This window comes from Rosa chinensis, chromosome 4, assembly GCF_002994745.2.
Source record: "Rosa chinensis cultivar Old Blush chromosome 4, RchiOBHm-V2, whole genome shotgun sequence".
NCBI classification, from domain to species: Eukaryota; Viridiplantae; Streptophyta; class Magnoliopsida; order Rosales; family Rosaceae; genus Rosa; species Rosa chinensis.
Genome location: NC_037091.1, coordinates 25,718,844 through 25,741,493, shown reverse-complemented (window position 1 = coordinate 25,741,493; position 22,650 = coordinate 25,718,844). Strand labels below are relative to the sequence as shown.

Sequence of the window (22,650 nt, the reverse complement as noted above, 5' to 3'; positions counted from 1 at the left end):
CGTGTATTTTCAAATTGATGTTAATAGTTTTTGTTTTCGTTTTGATAGATTTCACGTTAGTAGCTCTTTATAACTGTTATAGTGGTTTTTCAACAAGGTGATAGTAGTTTTCTATTTCTCTATTAGTATCTTTTTAAGCTGATGTTAACAGTTTTTGTTATAATGGCTTTTTAGCACATTGACAGTAGGTTTCTACATCTATTGTAATAGATTTTCACAACTATGATAGTACATTTTTAAAACTATAGAAGTAGCTTTTTATTTTCATAGCTTTGTTAGACTTTGAGAATATCTTTCTCAGGTTATGGGAGTAGCTTTTTTTCTACTTGGTAGTAGCTTTTGGTTTTTGTGAGAGTAGGTTTTGGTGTTGGTTAGTGTAGTTTTCGTTTTGCTTGATAGTAGCTTTTGGTGATGGTGAAAGTAGCTTTTGTTACTGGTGATGGTGACAGTAGCCATTTGTTGCTGGTGAGAGTATATTTTTGTGTCCGTAACAGTAGCTTTTGTTAATAATGTTAGTAGATTTTGATTTTTGGGAGCGTATCTTTTATTGGTAACAGTAGGTTTTGTTATTGGTGACAGTAGCTTTTGTGACCTCGCCGGAGGTTGCCGGAAATCTTATTAGAGTAGTTTTTGTTGCTAGCCACAGTAGCTTTTGGTGTTAGTGACAATAGATTTTGTGGTCGCCGGAGTTAGCCCGAAGTTGACCGGAGGTCGGCCGGAGACCTCGCCGGAGAGGAGAGAGAGAATGGTTGTTGACTTTTTACTCTAATGGCATTTACGTAAATATGTTGGTTTTTATATCCAAAATATAACACCATTTTAAATGTAGTGGTCTTAAGAGGGAAAAAATTAGATGGCGGTCTCCTGGCTAAAAAAAATTTAAAGATACACTTATATATAATTAACTCTTATTCTTTTAATTTGTAACAGAACTTGGAGGTTAGAAAATGACATGTCATCGATAAAATAGAGAGATCGAACTTTTTTTTTTTGGGGTAATATTTTGAGATTTCAACAGAACATTTTGTAAGTTTGGGAGAAAATGACGCTTCAAACCACTCTAAGTGACAAGCATATTAAGATTTAAGAAAAATGAAGAATATCACTTTTTAAATGTATCACTTTGGTTACTCAACTTTAACTACGATATTCATTTTATTCACTCCGTTCATTTTTCTGGTAAAAAAAAATATTTTTGCCATAATATCAAGAATATTTTTGTCCAACCAATCGTGAAAAATTGAGAAGTCTGAATTGGAATGATTGGAAGATGTGGCTCCAGTGAGATTTTGATAAAATCAAGGTTCTAAAAAATGGTCTAGGCGTCAGAGAGCCGTTTCGATTTTGGCCTATGCGTTTGCCTTAGGAGGTGAGCAATTAGGCGTCCACCTAGGCGCTGTAGGCGGAGCCTAGGCGGGTTAGGCGGAGCCTCTGGACGTTGGGCGCTGGACGTTTTTCAGATATGGAACTGCATAATCTAGTCATCAGAGGAAAGCAAAGAAGAAGACAGCGGCAATGAAGCGGAGGAAGACGAAATCATAAGAGAAAGGAGGCTTTTGATACATACCCAGATGCAGATGACGATTCTTACAAAGGGTGGATCACTGATTTGTAGCGGTGATCAGAAGAGAACCGATCGGAGGCATTGGGCAGAGGTGAGGTGAAGTCGGGACAGCATGAAGTTGTTTTGTTTCGATTGAGAAGCTTTATCTACTTAGAAAAGAAGAGGAGGAAGATTAGGGGATGCTGGGCTCTGGACATACTAATTCAATTAATATCATAATTAGGATAAGCACAAGAACCAGAGGATAAGCACTAGAACCAGAAAGTAGAAAGTAGAAACAGATAAAGAAAGAGTCTAGACTAATAAAAAAAACAACTATACAAATGCCATCGAAAAAAAAGAAAACTATACAAATAAAAAAAAGAGGAAAATGGACTCTAGCTAGACTTATAAACATGTATATCTTTCATGTCTCATGTCTCATGTCTCATGTGAAAAAAGAATTTCTTGTTATAAAAATTATAATGTTTTTTTACATTTTTATTTATATATGTTATAAAATAAATTAAAAAAATAAAAACCGCCTAGTCCTTGCCTAGGCGCTAAGTTTTGGACCACCGCCCGACTAGCGCCTAGCGTTTTTTACAACCTTGGATAAAATTACCATCTAAAAAATGTGTATTTACAAAAATATTGTGTATTTAACTGAGATTTTAACAGAAGATTTAGTAAAGTGACTAAAGTGATTGACATAATAATAGTTGAGTGACTAGAATGATATATTTGAAAATTAAGTGATCAGAGTATCGAATAAGTCATAAGTGAATGACCATTTAAGAAATTCTCCATTAAAAAAAAAAAGTATCTGCGTGCATCAACTTCTAATTAAAGGGTGCTATAGTAACCCAATAAAAAAAGGAGGAAGTTAATAAAGAAAAACTAGTTTGACATTGAGAAACATCATTGTCGCATGCTCTTCTATTACTGTTGTTCACTATTACAAATTTTGGTCATATATATTAACCACGTCACTAGATTGGTTAATTTTGAGCTACTAATTATAAACCAAAAAAAAAAAACATAACAAACCAAAATAAGACGAGCTAGTAAACAAGTTAAAAACAAATCGTCTCTCATAAATTTAACTTGATGATTCTATCTTTGAGAAAATTCCTGCAGATTTTCTCCCAACACTTCCTATCTGGCTCGGCCTTTTGCAGTCCGAATCTTGCGTTTTCAGCAAAACCTAGCTGTAATATGAAAACCCAAATGTTAATTACAAAAGTAAAACTAGTATCATGTTCTCAATTTGAACATAGATATATACTAGTGCGGAACTAGGGATAAAGAGAGAAAAAGAACATATATATAACTAGTAATCTAGTTATACACACTAGATTTACCTCAATGGAGTTGTTATTGAGAAGGCGATCGATGAGATTGGAAAGGATGTCATTAGTATACTCTGGATGGCCTTGAATGCCCAGAACATGACCTCCAATGGTGAACATCTCTACCCCAGTTTTGTCCGAGAAGGCAATAACTTGAGCACCCAAAGGAACTTCCCAAACCTCATCCTGGTGGCACTCAATGATGGAAAGGGCAGCTGGGATTTCATCCAAGTCATCAAGGAAGCTAAATGGACTCAGGTCGTTCACTATGTTCACTTTCCTCAGTCCAATATCCCATCCAGTACAAGCTTTCCCAACTTTTCCTCCTAGTGCTCTGCACAACACCTAATCAAAGTCATGGAACAATGGGTTAGAAACCATTAGCAATTTCTCAAACTAAATGTTAGGTTAGGAGACGAAGATCATTTCTATGTTCTGAATGTTTACCTGATGACCGAAGCAAATTCCGAGGACTTTCTTCTCCATGGCATCCAGAGTTTGCAAGAGAAAGCAGAGTTTAATAATCCAGTGGTCATTACCATAAGCATCATAAGGGCTTCCACTGACCACAAACCCATCATAATCTTGAAGCTCACTCGTTTCCGGAAACTCGCCATCGACTACCCGGAACAAGTCCCACCTCTCTCCTTCTTCCCCAAAAGCTGCAACAAACACATTGAAGTAACCACCATACACTTTCTTCACGTACTCGGAATCCTTTGCTGCAAGCAGAAGCGCGTATCTTCGTTCTCTTTCAACCTTCATCTTTGATAAACAAGCTAGCTGATAATGTGATCTTCAAATCCAAGTAGCTAAATGGAACAAAATAAGTGGGCAGAGTGAGAGAGAGAGCGAGCTTAGTCTGTGAAAATAAGGAAATTGGGGTCCTTTATATAGGGGAACTTGATAGGCAAGCTGCAGGAAAGATGAAGTCACAAGGCAATTTCGACAATGGGTCGCAATAATCAGGCTGTTAAAAGTATAATTTTTGCATTTCTTTCTATTTTAAGAATATTTTGACCCTGAAAGTTACTATTCCCATGGCACCAGCATGAATACACAAGTGTACAAAGAGAGAAAAAAACTAGAATTCCACAATCACGTAGTGTTTCAGTGTGGTCCCAGCCGTAGTTGGATTTATTGAATCTCCAGTACCTTGCTCCGTATGCCTTGCCGACTACTGTTGGTGACTCCGGAGGCATGATTGGTGGCTGCTATCTCCGGTGGGCATTTCGATGGGCTTCCCGGAAGTTTTTTGATAACTGGCGGTGTATTTTTCCGTGGCTGGGCATGTGTCTAGTGCCCGGTGTAAACACGTAGAGGTTTGATTAATTTTATGTTTTAGGCCAAGTTTGTTAAAGATTAAGCAAGCTACACTTTCCAAAAAAATTATGAGGCTACTACATAAGAACGTACGTATCACCTAATATGATGAGGTTAATAATACCCCTCAATCGCTGCAATAACTGTAACGCCCCAAACTGCACCTCACCAGCTTGAGTACGTTACAGTGCCGCGAGTCTCTAAAACATAAACCGAATTTTAATAATACCCCTCAATTGCTGCAATTAAGAAAAAAGTTCAAAATTAGCAATAACTGTAACGCCTCAAACTGCACCTCACCAGCTTGAGTACGTTACAGTACCGCGAGTCTCTAAAACATAAACTGAATTCGGTTTATGTTTTAGAGACTCGCGACACTATAACGTACTCAAGCTGGTGAGGTGCAGTTTGAGGCGTTACAATAACCAACTACCATACTCTTCTTTTTGAATCACACCCAAAACTGGGTGCCAATATATTCATCTAAAGTTAGAATAGGACGTTACATACCATTCTGCTGTCATCTACAAACAAACAAGAAGATAGTTGTAGTACTCACAGACTTCACAGTGATACATAGAAATAGACCCACTCGTTAGACATTCATGTATGTAGACATAGCAGGAATCCTCCTTTGGTTCTACTTCAGAGGCGCTAGAGGTACATAAAATGCGCACAAAGTGCATATCTTCCTAAGAGAATAGGAAATTATTGAAATTAGACTAACTAAAAACATAAATAGGCCTAGGGCAAAAAACAACCTAGCCCAAATTACCAGTCCAAGAGGGCAACCCCAAGAAAGATGTCCAACTCAAGGCCCGACAAAGAATGGCTTGACCCAAGCCCAAAGTATATCTCCTGTAACACTGGCAACACACAGATCCGGTGCAGTTCCGCCAGACCTCACTGTTGCAATCCACGTTACCATGCCATGCCATGCCGCCATGTTCAGGCCGTATCAAGCCACGTCGCGCCGAACCAACGTCCCATGATATAGTGGCTCCTAACCAGCACCCCGCACCACTGCCTACCATCTCCATCATGTCGCCAATCTTGGAAGTGCCTTGACGAAGCGCGAATTCCTTGTACAAATGACCACTACGCCCAAGACTTCATCTGATACTTGTCGCAAAACCATCCAGCCAAACGCCTCTCCCAAGAGACTTCCAAGCATATAGTGTCCAAACACCCGTCCGGCAGTAGGCAATTATCGGCGAGGTGAATCAATGCCGACCATGAGCGCAGCCGAACGTGGAGGAATTTGCAAACCCTAGACTCAAGACCGTTTGATTTCTTTGGAGAAATAGCTCTTTGTACAGTCTTTCCCACAAACTATAAAATCATCCATACTCTTCCGTGTTAACCTTGCTCAAACAAAAGTTAGAAATGCTTTTTATTTTATTTTACTCAAAATATGCTTCTATTCGTTATTTTATTCAAAATATGCTTATTGTGCTAGTAATGCATTAACAATAACATTCACTTTAGATGTAAATTCAATAATAAAAAAAATTATTTTTAGGTTGAGATATGTTGTTTTCCACCTTTGAATTTATATCTAAGGGTGGTAGAGCGTAAATTCCACTAAGAACGAGATAGTCTGAGAGCTCTCCAAAACCCTAGGTCAGCGGCGGGTTTCAGATTGAGACATCACTCTAGTCCAGTGGAGGCCCGAGCATAGGCCTAGCCTACGCCACTCGGTCTGCTGTTGGACGGGGATTGATGCTAACATTCAGGGAACCCTTGAGGGGTGTTGCTCGGTGTTATTTGCAGGCTGGTTTAGGCTTCAGATTTCCAGTGTGAAATATCTGGAATGTTGTGGCCATGTGGTGTAGGATCGGAGGGCCTCGTTTGAAGCTTCTTGGATCGACAACAGTGGGGGTTTTGAAGTTTGAAAGCTGCGGCGGCAAGGATTGGAGGGAACTGGATCGGGGTAGTTTCGTGGCGATGTGGTTGTGCTGGCATGGTTCATGGTGATTTAGGTCGTGGTAGGGGGGATCATGGCGGAGCAATTGTGGTGGCGGGGTTGGCAAAACTATGTTGAAACTGCAGCACTGGTTCAGCGTTGTTGGACATGGAGGCTGAGTCTGGGCCAAGCCAGGCTTAATGGGCTTTGAGCAGACCTTCTCTTGGAGTTGCTCTGGACTGTTTACTTTGGGCTTGAGTTTTTGTCCTACGCCAAATTCTATGTTTTTTACTTTTGTCTAATTACAATAATTTCCTTATACATATTAGAAAGCTAAGCAATTGTGTGCACTCTATGTACCTCTAGTTCCTATAGAGTAGTACCAAAGAAGGATTCTTGTTATATCTACGTATTTGAAATGTCTAATGAGTGGGTCTATTTCTATGTACCACTGTGGAAATTAACTACCACTATCTTCTTGTTTGTTTGTAGATGGCAACAGAATAGTATGTAACAGCCTATCTTAACTTGTGATGAATATATTGACACCTGATTTGGGTTTGATTCGAAAAAGTAGTTGAGCTTAATTTATTTAGTTAGTAACTGATCAGGTGAACACAATACACAATCTTGTACGTTTTTGTTCAAACTCAAAACTATTTAGTTTGCTTCACAATTTTGAGTATTCCTAATAGTTGAAGTTATTAGATTTATATATATATATATATTTTTTTTTTTGTAAATAATGATAATTTATTTAACAGACTATTGTAACACATTAGAGGGAGATGGAATTCTTGATCTAAACGATCCTAACTTAATCCTGTATCCCCACTTTGGCTAATTCTAAAAAATTTAATATAAGACTGTTATACTAGGGTAGTAAAATACAACGTATACGACAATGTATATTTAATATATATATTTATCTAGGGTAATTGGATGAAAAAGAAATATGTAGGGTAAGGGAAGACTTTCAACACCTGCATTAGTGGTTGCAAATGACGACAATTAAATTCTTTATTCTTGTTCTGTCCAGGACTCCACCCAAAAGTGCATGTGCATTAAAACATGTCCCTTTGAAAGAATTTGATTAATTAAAACGTGTATAATTTTTTCAAATAATACGCAACTAATCCAACCACGTTATTAATGTGAAACTTCAATCTTCAGTAACGCATCATTCAAACACGCTTAGGATTATCTTAATAAAAAAAAAACATAATAAAAAAAGTTGGATATCAGCCTTACACGTAGATTTAATTGATTGAATGATATTTTTTTCAAAGAAATTGGGCATTGTTTTAGGGAAATGATATTTGAGAGAGAATTACTGTGTATTATATAGAGAATTACAAAGTATAGAATCCGAACCGTATAAGGAAAGATAATTATACATTGAATATGAATATCTAGATCCTTCTAAACCCTATTACCACTAGGTCAAGTAACCTAGAGTTTGGGCCAGACACACAAATAGAGATTTACTTGAACACTCCTCCTTGTGTCGCCCAAACGCGGTGCTTCTCTCGTTGCCTCGCTAAAAACCTTGCCGAGTAACAAAAACCCAGTGGGACAAAAATAACCTCGGTCGAAGGGGAAAAAGAGCACAACACACCCTTCACGTTTCGAGACCATACATGTAGACATCTCCCCCTGATGTCTGCATCTCCCCCTGATGACTACGATCATGGGAGTTCTGATAACTTCCGCAAACGATGCTACCAACATGTTCCTCGAAAGTGGAATTTAGGCGATGACTTAGTGAGCAAGCCTGCCAGATTGGCCTCAGATTGATCCTAGTTCACTTTGATCTTAAGGAGAGTTTGTTGTTGCTGATTATCCTTGGTGTTGTCGCTTTTGATGTAGCCTTGCTACATTTGTTCAAAACAAGCAGCATTAAATACTCGTAGGCTCATCTGTGGTAGACTTCAAACCACAATTTTTCGAACATGTGTAATTATGGATCCAATCCATATACATTCATGAACCACTTCGTGAAGAGCAATGATCTCTACATTGTTCGAAGATATAACGACTAAGGTCTATTCTGTAGACCTCCAAGATATCACGGTCTTACCCATGGTGAACACTTAACCAGTTTGGGAATGACTTTTGTGTGGGTCAGAGAGATACCCAATATCAGCAAAATCTTCCAAAACACATGTCGTTCTAGAATGGGAATTAGAGGACGCAGGCCAGTGTTGGCGGCGTTCCTGGTGTCTGATGGGTCTAAATCAATCGTCTCTCTGTAGGGATATATAGAACAAGCCCATATCAATCGTACATCTCAAGTACCGAATGATATCTTTTACACCAATCCAATGGCGTCGCGTTGGCGCGAAGCTATATCTAGCTAACAAGTTCATGGCAAATGAGATGTCCGGTCTTGTGCATTGAGCAAAGTATAATAATGCGCCTATCGTACTTAAGTAAGACACTTCTGTCTCTAGCACATCTTCGTCATCATCCTTTGGGCGAAGAAGATTCTTTTTAGGATTAAGACTACGGATGATCATGAGGGGTGCTTGAAGGCTTGATCTTGTCAAAATGCCAAAGCATCTATTGACATGATGTTCAAGTTCCAAACTGAGACATAATCATGTTCTCCCAAAATCCTTCATCTCAAACTCGGATTTCAAGTGTTCAGCGGTTTCCTTTAATTCTTTAAGGGCTTCCAATGAATATCATGTCCAACATGAACCGCGATAGAATCTGAAACTTGTTATGGAAACGCGCGAGCATATCCCTTCCCAATCAAGTAGTCACTTTAGTGAGCGTTTCAACCTCTTTGTAAAACGCTCTCCGTGGTTTAGAGCCACTTGACTTGGGTTTAGGGTTTAGGGTAAATGAAGTTCACCATGAACTTTCATGTATATTCCGTATCTAGATCCCCATAGAGATATGTAGTGACCACATTTGTAAGCTGCATGATCAGTTATTTGGAAACTACCAAACTAACAGGGTAGTGGAGTGCAATGACATCCATTACGAGAGAATATATCTCATCGTAGTCGATTCCAGGGCGTTTTGTGAGAAGTCTTATGCCATAAGGCGAGATTACCATCTCTTTTTCTCATCACGCTTTCTAACGAAGTCAATAGGTTTTATGTTAGGAAGTGACTGGCTCAAAAACCTTCCTTTTCGTTAGAGAATCCAACTTAACCTAGATCACATCTTTCCATTTAGGCCAAATTTCTCTATGTTGGTATTCATTCATCAACAGAGCGTGGTTCGATATCATCAGACTCAACAAACTCATGTGTAATGGAAAACTCGATTACGTCATCAATTATGATGGAGTTTCTATCCCACGTCTCATGTACACTAGTGTAATTTTCATAGAGCTCTATATTCTTAGGAATAGGTTCTGACATTGAGGCGTCTCCCAACGATAACCATAACTTGGAAGATTCTCATGAGACGGATTTTGAGTCTTGATGATCAAAGGATTGAAATGTGCTAAAGTATCATTCGAACCCACGGGCCTCCCACGCATCCTATCTGGGGCCATGGCCTGTAACGCCAAACTGCCACTCTTTTGGCGTTGGCACCATGCCTACCTCCGTGTAGGGTGGCGCTACGTCCTCTTGTAGGGACATCCATCCTTGCAGACATTTTTGCAGCATATTTGTGTGATCTCGTCACTTTAATGAGGATCGAGATGAGACATAGTGGGGAGAGACTACGACGATTCCTATTGTTCCTGCTGAATATTCATATTCTTATCTCCCCCTAACGACAGGAAGACTGTCTCATCAAAGTGACATCCGCAAATCTAGCGGTAAAAAGATTGCCTAGCAAGGGCATTAAGTGGCGGACGATTATTGGAATCTCAAATCCAACGTAGTTGCCCATTCGTCTGTAAGGACCCATCATAGGGAGCTGTGGCGGCGCAATTGGCACATAAATGGCACACTCAAATATGCGTAAGTACGATACTTGTACCCAGTCACTAGCTATAACGCAGAGGTAGATTGAGTAACGGTGGGTCGCAGACGAATTAGCATAGCTGCATGCAATATTGCAGCATCCCAAGCGGACATAAGGAGATTGGTGCACATTACCAATGTCCAGACTACCATTGTAGTCATTTCTGGGAGACCATTTGGCTGTGTTCATGAGAATATAATGTCCAACATTAGTCCCAATGCAATAACCATCGAAAGTCTTCGATGTAAACTCTCTAGCATCGTAAAGTCCAATTGATGGAATATGATGATCAGGGGAGTGAGCCTGTTGTTGTATGATATGTGCTAGGAGTGTAGCATAAGCAGCATTACAAGTAGACAATGGCACAACATATGACCAACGTGTTTGCGTGTCGACCAACATCATGAGATATTTAAACATCCGGAAGTTGGTTGAACTAGTCCATAGAATCCCCACGGATTCCATGTAAGAACAGAATGAGTATTTTTATATCCTTTGCATAGGACGGTCTCAGTCCTAATTTCCCTAAGGAGCGGGCTTTGTAAAATGAGCGAGAGGCTTTAGAAGCAACCAATGAGAATTTTGGTTAGGCCTGCGCGTTTGAAACGCTATTTGAAGCAAGTTGGTGATTGTAGCATCTCCTGGTGCGCCATCACCATGATGGACGTCATCCATGGCATCATGGATAGGGACTAAGCCAGCCGGTGGACGAAAGTGATGCCCTAGGCAGCAGCATCAGTCACACTTAGTCCAGGAATCAACTTTTGATTCATGCTTCATTTCGCTTGAGAGAAAGGATGTCCATGTGAAGTCTTGAGTAGACAGATCATCATATCATGACCAGGATGACCTATCCTGTCGTGACAAAGCCAATATGTGTCTAAATCCAAGAGATCTTCTCTTATAACTTCATTGGATTTAATAGCTCGAATAGTGACACAAAGTCTACTAGAGAGACACATAAACTTTTCTAAGATGCACCTTTGTTCATAATCATTAGAGGTATTGCAAAAAACTCATTTCCGTTCTCTACATGTGTTTTCGCATGGAATCCGTTGACTATTCATAGGTGCGATTTGCCCCAGGAGTGTAGAGAGTTTTTGTGATAGTAATTAAGGTGCCATTTGGCAAGTGGAACTTGAGCTATTCCATGTCCTTGAATTAATACTGATGACCCAGCCATCGTAGTCACAAAGTCATATGCTCAAAATCAAAATGGAGTCATGAAAAGAACTCAAAATTTTATTCATAAGCCAACGGAATACATCATTGTCTCTTCCATTAGGAGAATCTAATCCAAATACTAGCTAATGCAAAACAAAGATAGTCATTTGACTTCTTTCGGTAACTTAAATATGACCAGGTGAGTAGAGAGATGTCGATGGAGCAAAGCTCACTTAAGTACCACTTATCTCAAAACCTTCCTAGACATCATAATCATTTTGAATGAGCCAATGTGAAGAAAAACTAAATCAATGGCATTTACTACAAAGTATATGGCAATTGCCTCTTACATCTCTTGGAAAAATAAAGACTTAAATAGAATTGGCGATCTACTAATCCCAACCAGATTTGTAGTCTTCAAGCCTTCACTCTAGATCATCTTCTTGATCTTCTTGTTCCACATAGTGAGCTTCTCTTGCTTCACAATATGCTTTATAGGCGGTGACAATTTCTTCATGAGCTCTACAAATGTGTGCCCAATAACCGAATACTCCACATTGAGAATATACATCTCTTCGCTCAGACTCTATTGATTGAGGCACTTTGAAAGCGTCATTTAGATGGCTCTTAGTGTTGGTGGCGCCACCAACATGGCCAGAGGCGTTGCCTTCCTCTCTCTTTCCACGTTGACCTCTGCGATTCGGTGTTTGCCTATTTTGGCTGTTACCTTCCCAAGTAGAGCGTTCTATAGACCAGAACGTCCAGAAGTATCCCTAAGGTTAGGGTTTCGCTCTTGGCGCCTTCTCTTAGGGGCACGACTATAATTGGATTCCGGAATATGCTCTATTTCCACGGATCTCAAATTATAGTTCTTCACAAGGTTGTTGTCATGCTTTTCAGCGACATTCATAGCTCCAATGAGCTCATGAAACCTTGTGATCCGTCCTGCAGTAACATCAATTCGATAGTCCTTAGCAACCATCAGCAACCATCAATGCAGAGACGGGGAAGGTAGAGAGAGTCTTCTCAATCAACATTGCATTTGTGATCTCTTTACCATAGAATTCCATTAAGGATTTAATGCGAAGTGCTTCTGAGTTACAGTCAAGAACTAACTTGAAATCACAGAAGCGGAGGCTATGCCATCTCACTTCTAGGTCAGGAAGCAGGGAGTCACGGACGTTGCCAAATATTTCTTCGAGTGAGACCCACAGCCTTCTGGGTTCTTCTTTATTCATATACTTGTACTGGAGCGAATCATCCATATGACGAGTTATTAGGATGATGGGTTTTGCCTTATTTGCCTCTAAGGCTGCTCTATTTGCTTCCAAAGCTTGAGCTTGCTCAACAGTTAACAAGTTCTGGCTAGGCTCGAGAATCGTATCAACGATTCCATCTGCCTTGAGATGCTGGCGGACATCACGAACCCACCTGTGATATCCAGAGCCAGTTGTTCTCAATGGAGCAAAGTCCAATATGTTCAGGTTACTCATCCTAAAAGAGAACAAGAAATTAGGGTTAGTTTCAGAGCGTAAAAGGCTACCATGAAAACAAATAAAATTTCTAAGCGTAGTTGCTCCCAAGAAATTATGAATTTCTGAGCGTAATCGCTTCCAAGAATGTAGGAATTTCTGAGTGTAATCGCCTCCAAGAAATTCAATTCCAAGAGGTATTGGATTAGATCGAAACAATGATGTAAGTAGTTGATCATAAATTCTCTACAAACTCTAAGTTTGGAGATCTCAACAAGCTCCAAGCTTGGAGTGAGCACGAACCCCCACAGTTCGGCTTAATTAGGTCTCCCTTATGATGAAGAAAGGGGGGTAGAAGAAAGGGGGGTAGAAGAAGGGAGGTTGCAAGTCCTCGAGAAAAGGAAGAGAAAAGAAATAAAAACTTCAAAAACGGGAACTTTTAGTAAAAAATACATCGAAATAGGTTGCCGGAAAATTTGACAGGAAAAAGTCGTCGGAAAATGGACGGAAAAGTGGTCGGTGGCCTGAAAGTTGATCGGAATCGGTCAACCAGCGTTGACTGGTGCTGACGTGGCGCTGTTCCGCTGCTGACGTGGTAGAGGCTGCGTCAGTGGGCTTCTACGAACTGGGCCAAGCTTTCTTCTTCTCAGTGGGATTTATGCCCCTTGTTTTTCTCTTCTAGGCCCGCACCCTTTTTCTTCTTTCTTCCTTTATTTTCTTCTTCTTGACTCTGGGCTGCTCTTTTTTTTTCCTTTTCTTTCTTTCTGCCTGTTTTTTTTTTGTAGGATATTCAGTCTCTCTGTCGGCCGGTTCAACCAATTACAGACCGGTTTCTAGGTTGATTTTTCGGGTTCCTGGATTAGGATAAAGTTTCTTCTACTGCAAAATTTGGCAGCAATTGGAGGTCCGGAAGGTGGTGAACCGGTGGAGTATTTGCTGCAGGTGGTTTGGAGATTCCGATGGCCATTTTTGTAGGTTTCCGGTCGATTCTTGGGTGGCACCACCGGTTCTGGACTCCTGGGATCGAGTGCTTCAAGGTGTGAGGTGGAGGCAGAAAAGGCTTCAAGGTTTTGTATTCGGATTCAAGGTTTTTAGCTTCTTGAATCAGGGTTTGGCTATTTGTTTCAGGTTTAGGGCTTCGTGCTGATAACGTGTTTTAGGGAAACGATATTTGAGAGAGAATTGATATATATTCTCATTGATAATAGAGGCCTCTTTATATAGAGGATTACAAGGTATAGAATCCGAACTATACAAGGAAAGGTAATCATACATTGAATAGGAATATCTGGATCCTTTTAAACCCTATTACCACTAGGTCAAGTAACCTGGAGTTTGGGCCAGACACACAAATAGGGACTTACTTGAACAGGTGTTAGTTTATTGAAAATAAATATAGGTAATGATACACAATGACTATTCACTGAGAGCTACGTTCGAATTGTATCATTTTTTAGGAAGCCCTAAAGCTACTTAAGTAATGCTACTCTAGAGAGAAGCTCAAAGTGACAAATAAGCTGACACTATTACAACTCAACCAGAACAATTCAAAATCAAGTCTTAATTTATTCAATATTCTCGAGGACCAACCTATGCTGAGGAGGTAACCCCAGAGAAATCTAGCACCATTGCAATCAAGAAATAGCTGTTGAGATGGAAACCAAAATCGACCTGGATCCCATACTTTCATACAAAATCCACTTGTTTCCCAGACTGAAGCCATACACTAAACCAATACTAAACTTGTATACGACTCATATCCGACTATGGGATCCATGTCGATTTTGAGTACACTAAACCAATATTAAACCTGTACATGACTCTAATATGCATAATATTAGTTTGCATTGTCATAATTTAGTTGGACATACATGTTACATAACCATACCACCAGTACTCACCCTGCAAAAATGTATGAATCCACACTTGGCTATAAGTCCAAATGTCATCTTGGTAATTTTATGTCAATCCACAGGTTAACAAAGTCATATGCATAATTTGTATAACAATTACTACTTTATCTTTTCGACTATTCGTAGTAAAATGCAGTATGTTGTGAAAGTTTCTAAATGTTCTAGAGCAATGAAAGATAAGACGGATGAAGTCTAAACAAAAATAATATTTGGGAGTTAGTACCTCTGCTACGTGGCAAGAAGATTGTTGAGTATAGGTACATCTTTACACTGAAGCATAATGCATATTAGTTTATGGGGAAAATATCCCTTTACACTAATTTTAGGGAAGTTTTTCCCCCTTACACCAATCACTTATTTTTTTTCCCACTTACTCATAATGACTCTTATAAGTTGTTCCCTAATACCCAATTTTTTTTAATTTTTTTTTTGAGAATATTTTACCCTCACCCCTTTGTCACATAGAGAGAGAGAGAGAGAGAGAGAGAGAGAGAGAGAGAGAAGCCATAGGAGACTTCGCCAGAATCCGATTATAGTTGCCAAAATCAGTTCACCGGTCACCGGCGCCGGGCTTCTTTGAAAAACCTCATCCAAAGTTCTCAAAGAGGTCGTTAGAGACCTCATAGGTCACCGGAAACTTTTATTGCCTCCCAATAAAATCCAATAAAAATAAACTTTTATTGAAGGGCAATAAAGATTTACTAGGGGGCAATAAAAATTTAGGTATTGGGGAGAAGAGGGAGACAATAGTAAAGATGTAAATAAATGGATTTAATGTATATATATAGATGCCAAAAATATATACTTGGAGAGGAAAAAAAAAAGATTGAGTTGCATAAATTGAAAAATGAAGTAATGGAAAATGGGGTATGAGTCATTGAAAAGAAAAGGACGAGGGGGCACGTGGTTAGAAAGAGAACAGAGAGAGGTATTAACGATGACTTCATGTAGGATGTTGTCCTTAAAGACTATTATAATGTAACTAATAATGTCCAAGGTTTAGGTATTACTTCCCCCTCGAGACATCCATTTATTAATAATAATATGAGCGTGGGGATGAGCCTCCCAACTTGACTGGGTTTCAAACCTATTTCAAAAACGATGGGTCACTTGACATACATATCCATAAACACTTGACGTACGTATCCATAAACACATTGCATGGCTTAAGTCACTTGACACTAGAACTCAACCCCACCTTCACCATCAACGTTGCCCAACTGAGCACCACCACTGAACAAGCAAAGCAAGTAGCAACGTCATCCACCCCACTCCCTCTCTTCTCATTTCCACAAACAAACTGTTGGAAATTTTGATTGTGTATTTCAAAATACTTAACCTGCTACACAGAGACATTGTCTCTGAGTAGCAAAATCTACTCTTGAGAGCAGTGTTTACATGACTCAATCTCAAACTCTTTTTGAATGATCTGTCCTCTAGAAGCCTACAAATCCAATAGATAAGTGTTATGATTCTTGTTATTTTAGTCTATTATCACAATGAAATGATGATTATTATTTTTTATTAATGTATTATTTTGTGTGATTTTGTAGGAGAATCTAAATCTAGTGTACACATAGCATCCATCGACCAAACTTTCCAACAATTTTAAGAGTAGATGTGTTGGTGGATGTTTCATTTGTCATTACGAAAGTTACAATTCCAATGCTCATTTGCATATTATTAATAGTCGCAAATTGGTAAGTTGACTACTTGAGAAATATATGTGATGGAACTTCTTGGCATAGAGATAAGTCCTCTCTTCACCACTTTATTGATTTATATTTTCAACGTATATATTGTGGTTTTGAAGAGTTTTAAAAGTATTATTGAGTTTTGAAAGTCTTTTCACCAAAACCCTAAAACAATGACTCTTTATTTATTGCTGCATTATATTGGAAAATTATGTTTTAAACTTCTACTATGACAATTATTCTTTGCATTTAGTTTGCATTATTATCAATTACATCTCTCTATCTAGATTGGTAACGAGTTTTCAATTGGCATTTAAATGTTGATACTATAATGTGCAATTTTTTTTCTTATTAACGCGTGGGGTAATAATAATTTAAATTTTTGTACTTCCATTAATTATTATTTTTATTTGCATTAAAATTGATTTTATTTGTTATACTTTGAGGAAAAAAAGAAGAAGGATTTCTTGAAATGTTGCCTTTGGATCATTGTTTTTTCCAAAATAATAAATAAAGTTGTTAATGTCATTGCCTCTACGTTAAGATGATGCCTCAATTTCCTTAAAAAAATGTTATCGTCAATAACGCATTGAGAAATTATTTTGTCAATTTTAAATTGACGGTTGCCTTTGGTAATTTGATGCCTTGAAATATTAATGTCCCTTGATTACACGTATTTATATACGTGTAACTATATCTAAAATTTGTAGAAAATAAGCGGAATTGTGGAAACGAGAGAAAATGGTGCGAAATTGGAGCAAATTGGAATTTTCCGATAAAATGACGAAATAGTCAATGCGGGTCAATGCCAACAAAGGAGCGTAATTCAATTGTCGCCAATAGTATATGCGGAATCGCATTGAGAAGAGAGAAGAAAGAAGAAAGAAGAAGAAAAAAAGATATTAGAAAAGGAAAAAAAAAAATTCTTACCTTGACATCAGCAGTGTCATCATCAGTTTTCCTTCCCTTTCCTTTCCTTCACGTGCACTACATTTGTCCTCTTCTTTTATTTTCTTTCTTTTTCCTTTATTTTTTTTTCTTTCGCTCTCGTCCTTTCTTGTTTTGCCAGCTAGTATCTTATCTATTCTATCGATTTTTAAACAGATGTTCATTCTACAACCTTATGATTCAAACCTGTTCACAAATGTGATCACTATATGCTGGCAAGTATGGAAGGCAAGGAATGATACTATCTTTCAGGGTAAAAATACCGCACCCCATATGGTTTTGGCAGCTTCTTCAGCTGCTCTAAACTCTTTAAATTAGTTGACCACAACCACGAATCTTTCCACCTCAACTTCCAATTCTCCTGATATCCATTGGAGCCCCCCCCCCCAGCTCAGGGTGCAGTGAAGATCAACTTCGATGGGTCTGTCAAAGCAAACTCAGCGGCTGCTGGATATATAATTAGAGACCACTATGGAAAACCGATCATTGCAACCACAAAGAGCATGGAAGTCACCACAGTCCCTGTTGTGGAAGCAACTGCTCTCAGAAATGCTCTTGTCACTGCGCATGAGAAAGGCTTTACCAAAATTGAAGTGGAAGGAGACTCCAAATTAGTCATTGATGCAGTCAATGGGGTCTGCCAACCACCATGGAGATTACTGAAGCTGATCCAAGATATCAAAGCTTTTGCGTCCAATTTTACTTCTATTTCTTTAAACATGTGTTTAGAGAGGCAAATTTTGTAGCTGATCTATTTGCCACTCTAGGTCATAGTTGTTTTGATGGCGTCACTTGGGTGGATAGATATCCAACCGATGTTTCTACAGCTCTGCTTTTCGACTATGTAAATAGTGGTTGCCCAAGGGGTTTCCGCTTATCTTAATTTATTATAGTCTTTTCGCATAAAAAAAAATCTTATCTATTCTATCTCTTCCTCTCTTGAACAAGGATTGAAATATCTGTGATATTTTAGATATCTCCCCCGATGTCTCCCTTTATATTAGATATTGAGGATATATCCCCGATAAAGTGAAGAAATATCTGTAAAATCTGATTAAAAAAATAGAAAAAAAACTAAGTAATTCTCTAAATGCAAATCTGTGTGAAGAGAGATTTCCTCAAGACAAATCTGGGTGAGGAAAAATCCCCTCAAGGCGAATCTAAGTGAGGAGAAATCCCCTCAAAGCGAATCTAAGTGAGGAGAAATCCCCTCATAACAAGCAAAGGAACTGTTTGGCATATCAGAAGTTGGAAAAGCTTGTATACTGCTACTACAACATGAAGCTGCGGCTGCGAGACATACATGCAATGGATAATATGTTTAATGAAAACAACTATATAGATTTACTTCATGCTGCAAGTGAGCCACTTGATAATGGCATTGATCCACTTCATGATTGGATTATGCCTGCACACCTTGACGATGAAGTTGGAAGACCTTTTCCACAAGTTGTAGAAACTGCAACTAACGCTGGAATCAATGTAGAAAGGGTCTTATCTGAAGAAGTTGTTAAAAACCTAGGAGATAGTTCAGATAGTGATGATGCATGGAGTGGTACAGCAACTCTAGATAGTTCTGATGAAGGTGGAGATGGTGGAAGTGGAACAGGTGGTGGAGGTGAAAGATATGAATATAGACAATCTTTTGTGGGTAAAGGATTAAACCAATTTACCTGTGAAGGTAATTTTGATCATACCACCCAAGATGAAGACCACAAAGTGAGAACAGTTAGTCATGGTGCTCAAGAGAAGACCCCATATGGGAGGAGGACCAGAGGTGCAACTGATGATCAAAGTACCTCATCTGATGTTTCTTCAATTGCCTTAAGTTTTGACTCTATCAATTTAGGCATAGAGTGCAGTGAGACCTCAAATGAATCTCATGAAGGCAACAATGAATTTGGCTATGGTGCTTATGGATGTAATCAATATGGAGAAGTACATGATCAATCATCTAGTTGGATTCATCCTTATTATCCCCTTATAGGGGAAACAGTCGGCAACTCTAAAGAAATATGGAGAAGTACATAATCATCCAGTTGGATTCATCCTTATTATCCCCGTATAGGGGAAACAGTCGGCAGCTCTAAAGAGATATATAACTATCATGTTCATCACTACAATTCGCACTATATGGGTCATATGTCTTGGTCCGATTATTGCATTTTCGTAGATCAGCGAGCAGCTTTTCAACCACCTAGAGTCTCTTTTTGGATGTAGATGAAGTTGACATTCATATGTATGTATATGTAATTTCAATAAATTGACTCTTCCAAAAACGATATTTGTTATCCTGTATCCCCGATATTTCCGATATCTCCCTTTTTCAAAGTTCCGATAGATATGTAGATAGAGATATTTTAATCCTTGCTCTTGAAAGCCACGGAGACCTCACACATTAATTATCAATTCCCATCTTCTCTCTTTAACGACACACACCATCAGACCTCACTATAATCTCACTCTCCATTTTCCTTTTTCTGCCGAGAACACTATAAGAGTGATAAGACCACCACCATAATTTTCCATTTTCTCTCCTTCTTTTCTCTCACTTCTCTACACCAAATCTCATTAATTTTGTCAAGATTTGAAGGGGATTCAAAGGGGAACCACTTCAAGCATCAAGGGCTTCGTCACTATGAAGATTTAAACTTGGGTAAAAGTGGGAGGTTATAAATCAAGGCTTGTCATTTTTGCTCTATAGCAATTGTGACTTGTTCTTGTGACTTTCCACTTCTCTTCACTTTTTCCCTCTTCAATTGATGTATTTTAAAATTGCTGTTATTTTGATCATGGGTAGTGAGTAAAAATTTTGTTGGAGGCGAGGGTGGTTGTGTGCCCTAGCCCAAATTTTATGTAAAGGATGTCTATTTTTAATGTAGTGATGCAATTTACTTTAATGGATGCTTATATAAATTTTTCTTGGGTTGAAATGCATGTTTAAGAGCCTAGTCAACTCTAGAGTATGTATTTTGAGCATGTCTAGGACGGAGTTAGAGGCTTGACTCCCTCTAATTCTTAAGCTACAACCCTCAATTTGTATTGTAGGGGTTATAAACATGGTGATTTACACCCCTGCGTGATTGTGCGGGTTAATCGCTTAGTGGTCTAATTCTTGAGCTTTATATCAATTAGAGCGAGTTAGAGACTCTTGAACAGGCCTAACTCTCTCTAATTGAGTCTGTGTGACCCTTGAAATGGCATATTAATACCTTAATTGAGAATATATGGTCCTTGAACTTTAAACCGCCTTGGATACGACTACCACCTAATCAAGAATTTTGCATCTACACTAAATAGCTTCCGGCACATAGGATTTGGGTGTAGGAGCCTCCCTAGCACCCAACACTCTCTTGTCTTGAATTTTTTGCAAACTACTTTATCATTGTATTTTCATTTTTTCGTAATTTTCTATTTTTAGTTCTCAAATTTAGTAGTCTTCACAATTAAAAAATTCACAATTTTAAATACTTATTGTTAGGATAATTTGTATTTGTGCTTAGTTGTCCGTAACCAAGTGGGGTTCCCTATTCCATTGGGTACGATACTTGGAGCTTAATTTATTTTCCCTAAACTTGATGACCGTGTTGTATTATGCGTGAGACGCTAGTATATGCGCCGAATCATCCCTAGGGTTGATGCCTCGGGAAAAAAAAATGTTGCCTTAAAATTTAGTTACAGGTTACTTTTTGAATTTTCATTGCCTTTCAATCAATGTTGCCTCAAAACAAATAAATATATGCACTCTTCATTCGTTGACGCCTCGATATTGTCCCTTACGCAGATGCCCTGAAAAACTATCTTATTGATTGCTGCCTTCAGTTATGCTTTGAGAAAATGGACATTCTATGTACCTCTATGATTAAATTTAATTTTGATCAAGAATTAAGAGATATTTGATGGCCCCAAATGTGGGGGTGACTAAGTTATCCGAAGTCATGAAATCTGTAAATAATTGTTGCCTATTAAATTCCCAAGTCCTTGACCTACGAAGATTCATTGCCTAAATATATACAGCTTGATATTATCTTGCCTATATATATAAGACTACGGCAAATTCAGACAGACTCAAAAATGTGGGGGTCAAGGAAAAAAAACAAGGAAAAATAGGCTCTTATATTTAAAAGAAATTGGATAGCTTAAAATCCAATGATGATTACTTATTGTTGAGATTATTTAGTAAGTTTTGTAGGTCAGGGTTGATTTTAGCCAATACTCTGACAACCATTAGGCTAAAGGCCAAAGCTAGTGGTTAATTCATCGAAGCACTACTAAAAAAAACTCCATTTGCTTCGCCTTTTTACTTCAGCAATAATTTCCGTCGCAATTGACATCCTATTGTTACGGAAATTGATCCGTCGCGATTAAACCTTATCATTTGTGATGGCAAATGTTTACCGTAGTAAGTTTTTTATCAATTGCGACTCAATCTCATATGGCCATAGTAGGAATTATTTTTCCCTCAATTTTTTCATTGGTTTCTGTGCCTTATTTCCTACTAACATCGATCTGTAACCCTAATCTACAGCCCCAATTTACTCTCTCTCTCTCTCTCTCTCTCTCTCTCTCTCTCTCTCTCACCCAAGCTCCAACCTCCGCAGCGCCTCGAACAAAAATTGGAACCTACCTCCGACATCGACTAGGTCCGCACCAGAACTTACCCTGAGATCGACAACCCCTCTTTCACCCAACTGTAACAACAGCTCTCTCACACCCAACCCTATCCCAGACACACAGCAAATCTGATCGAGAAGATCTTATGGACGAAAATAGACAACAGCACCTATTGGAAGGAGTAGTGCTTCGGTTTGCGGCGGAGACTCTGGTGGACAAGGCCATGGAGCTCGACCACATCGGCAGGACCTTTGCAGGTAATCAAAAACTCATACTGTTCATGTGCTTCATTACGGAGTTGCTTCAGATGCAACCGGAAAAGGAAATGGTCATCGAGTTCATTAAGAATGATGACTGCAAGTGAGTTTTTATGTCTAATTTATTGGTTAACTATTATAATCTGCGTATTTACTTGCTTATATGGTTTGCCAAATTGTTGGGTAGAAATTGAGTTGAGGGAAAGGATTGAAAATTTGTGATTATGTGGTTTTTGCCGATAATAGTGTGATCTAGAGGTACTAATCTTGTATGGATAAAGCTCAGTGATTTAAGTAGAACATTACAGAAAAAAGTTGAAATGAGAGGATTGGGAATGTTTGAATATAGTGGAGTACAAAAATACTGGTCTTGCTTACTAATGTAGCTTCTTATGCATTAGAAAGAGGAATTGGTGTGATTTTAGTTTAGGAAAGTTTTAATTAGGCTCTTACTTGGATTTCAGATACTGACGTTTACCAGTACCTAGAGCCTTTATACAATGAGAAGTAAATTGGCTGACAGACATAAGT

The 22,650-nt window shown here is 38.6% G+C and overlaps 1 protein-coding gene across 1 annotated transcript; it reads right to left on the bottom strand.

Annotated features, from left to right (window-relative positions):
- Positions 1-2,454: 2,454 nt before the first annotated feature.
- Positions 2,455-3,743, bottom strand: LOC112200289 (gamma-glutamyl peptidase 5). The gene is made up of 3 exons (XM_024341317.2): positions 3,343-3,743; positions 2,908-3,240; positions 2,455-2,754 (listed from the first exon to the last, which is right to left on the bottom strand). The coding sequence occupies exons 1-3, from the start codon at positions 3,658-3,660 to the stop codon at positions 2,638-2,640; spliced, it is 768 nt and encodes a 255-aa protein (XP_024197085.1). The 5' UTR covers positions 3,661-3,743; the 3' UTR covers positions 2,455-2,637.
- Between the last annotated feature and the right edge of the window lie 18,907 nt (positions 3,744-22,650).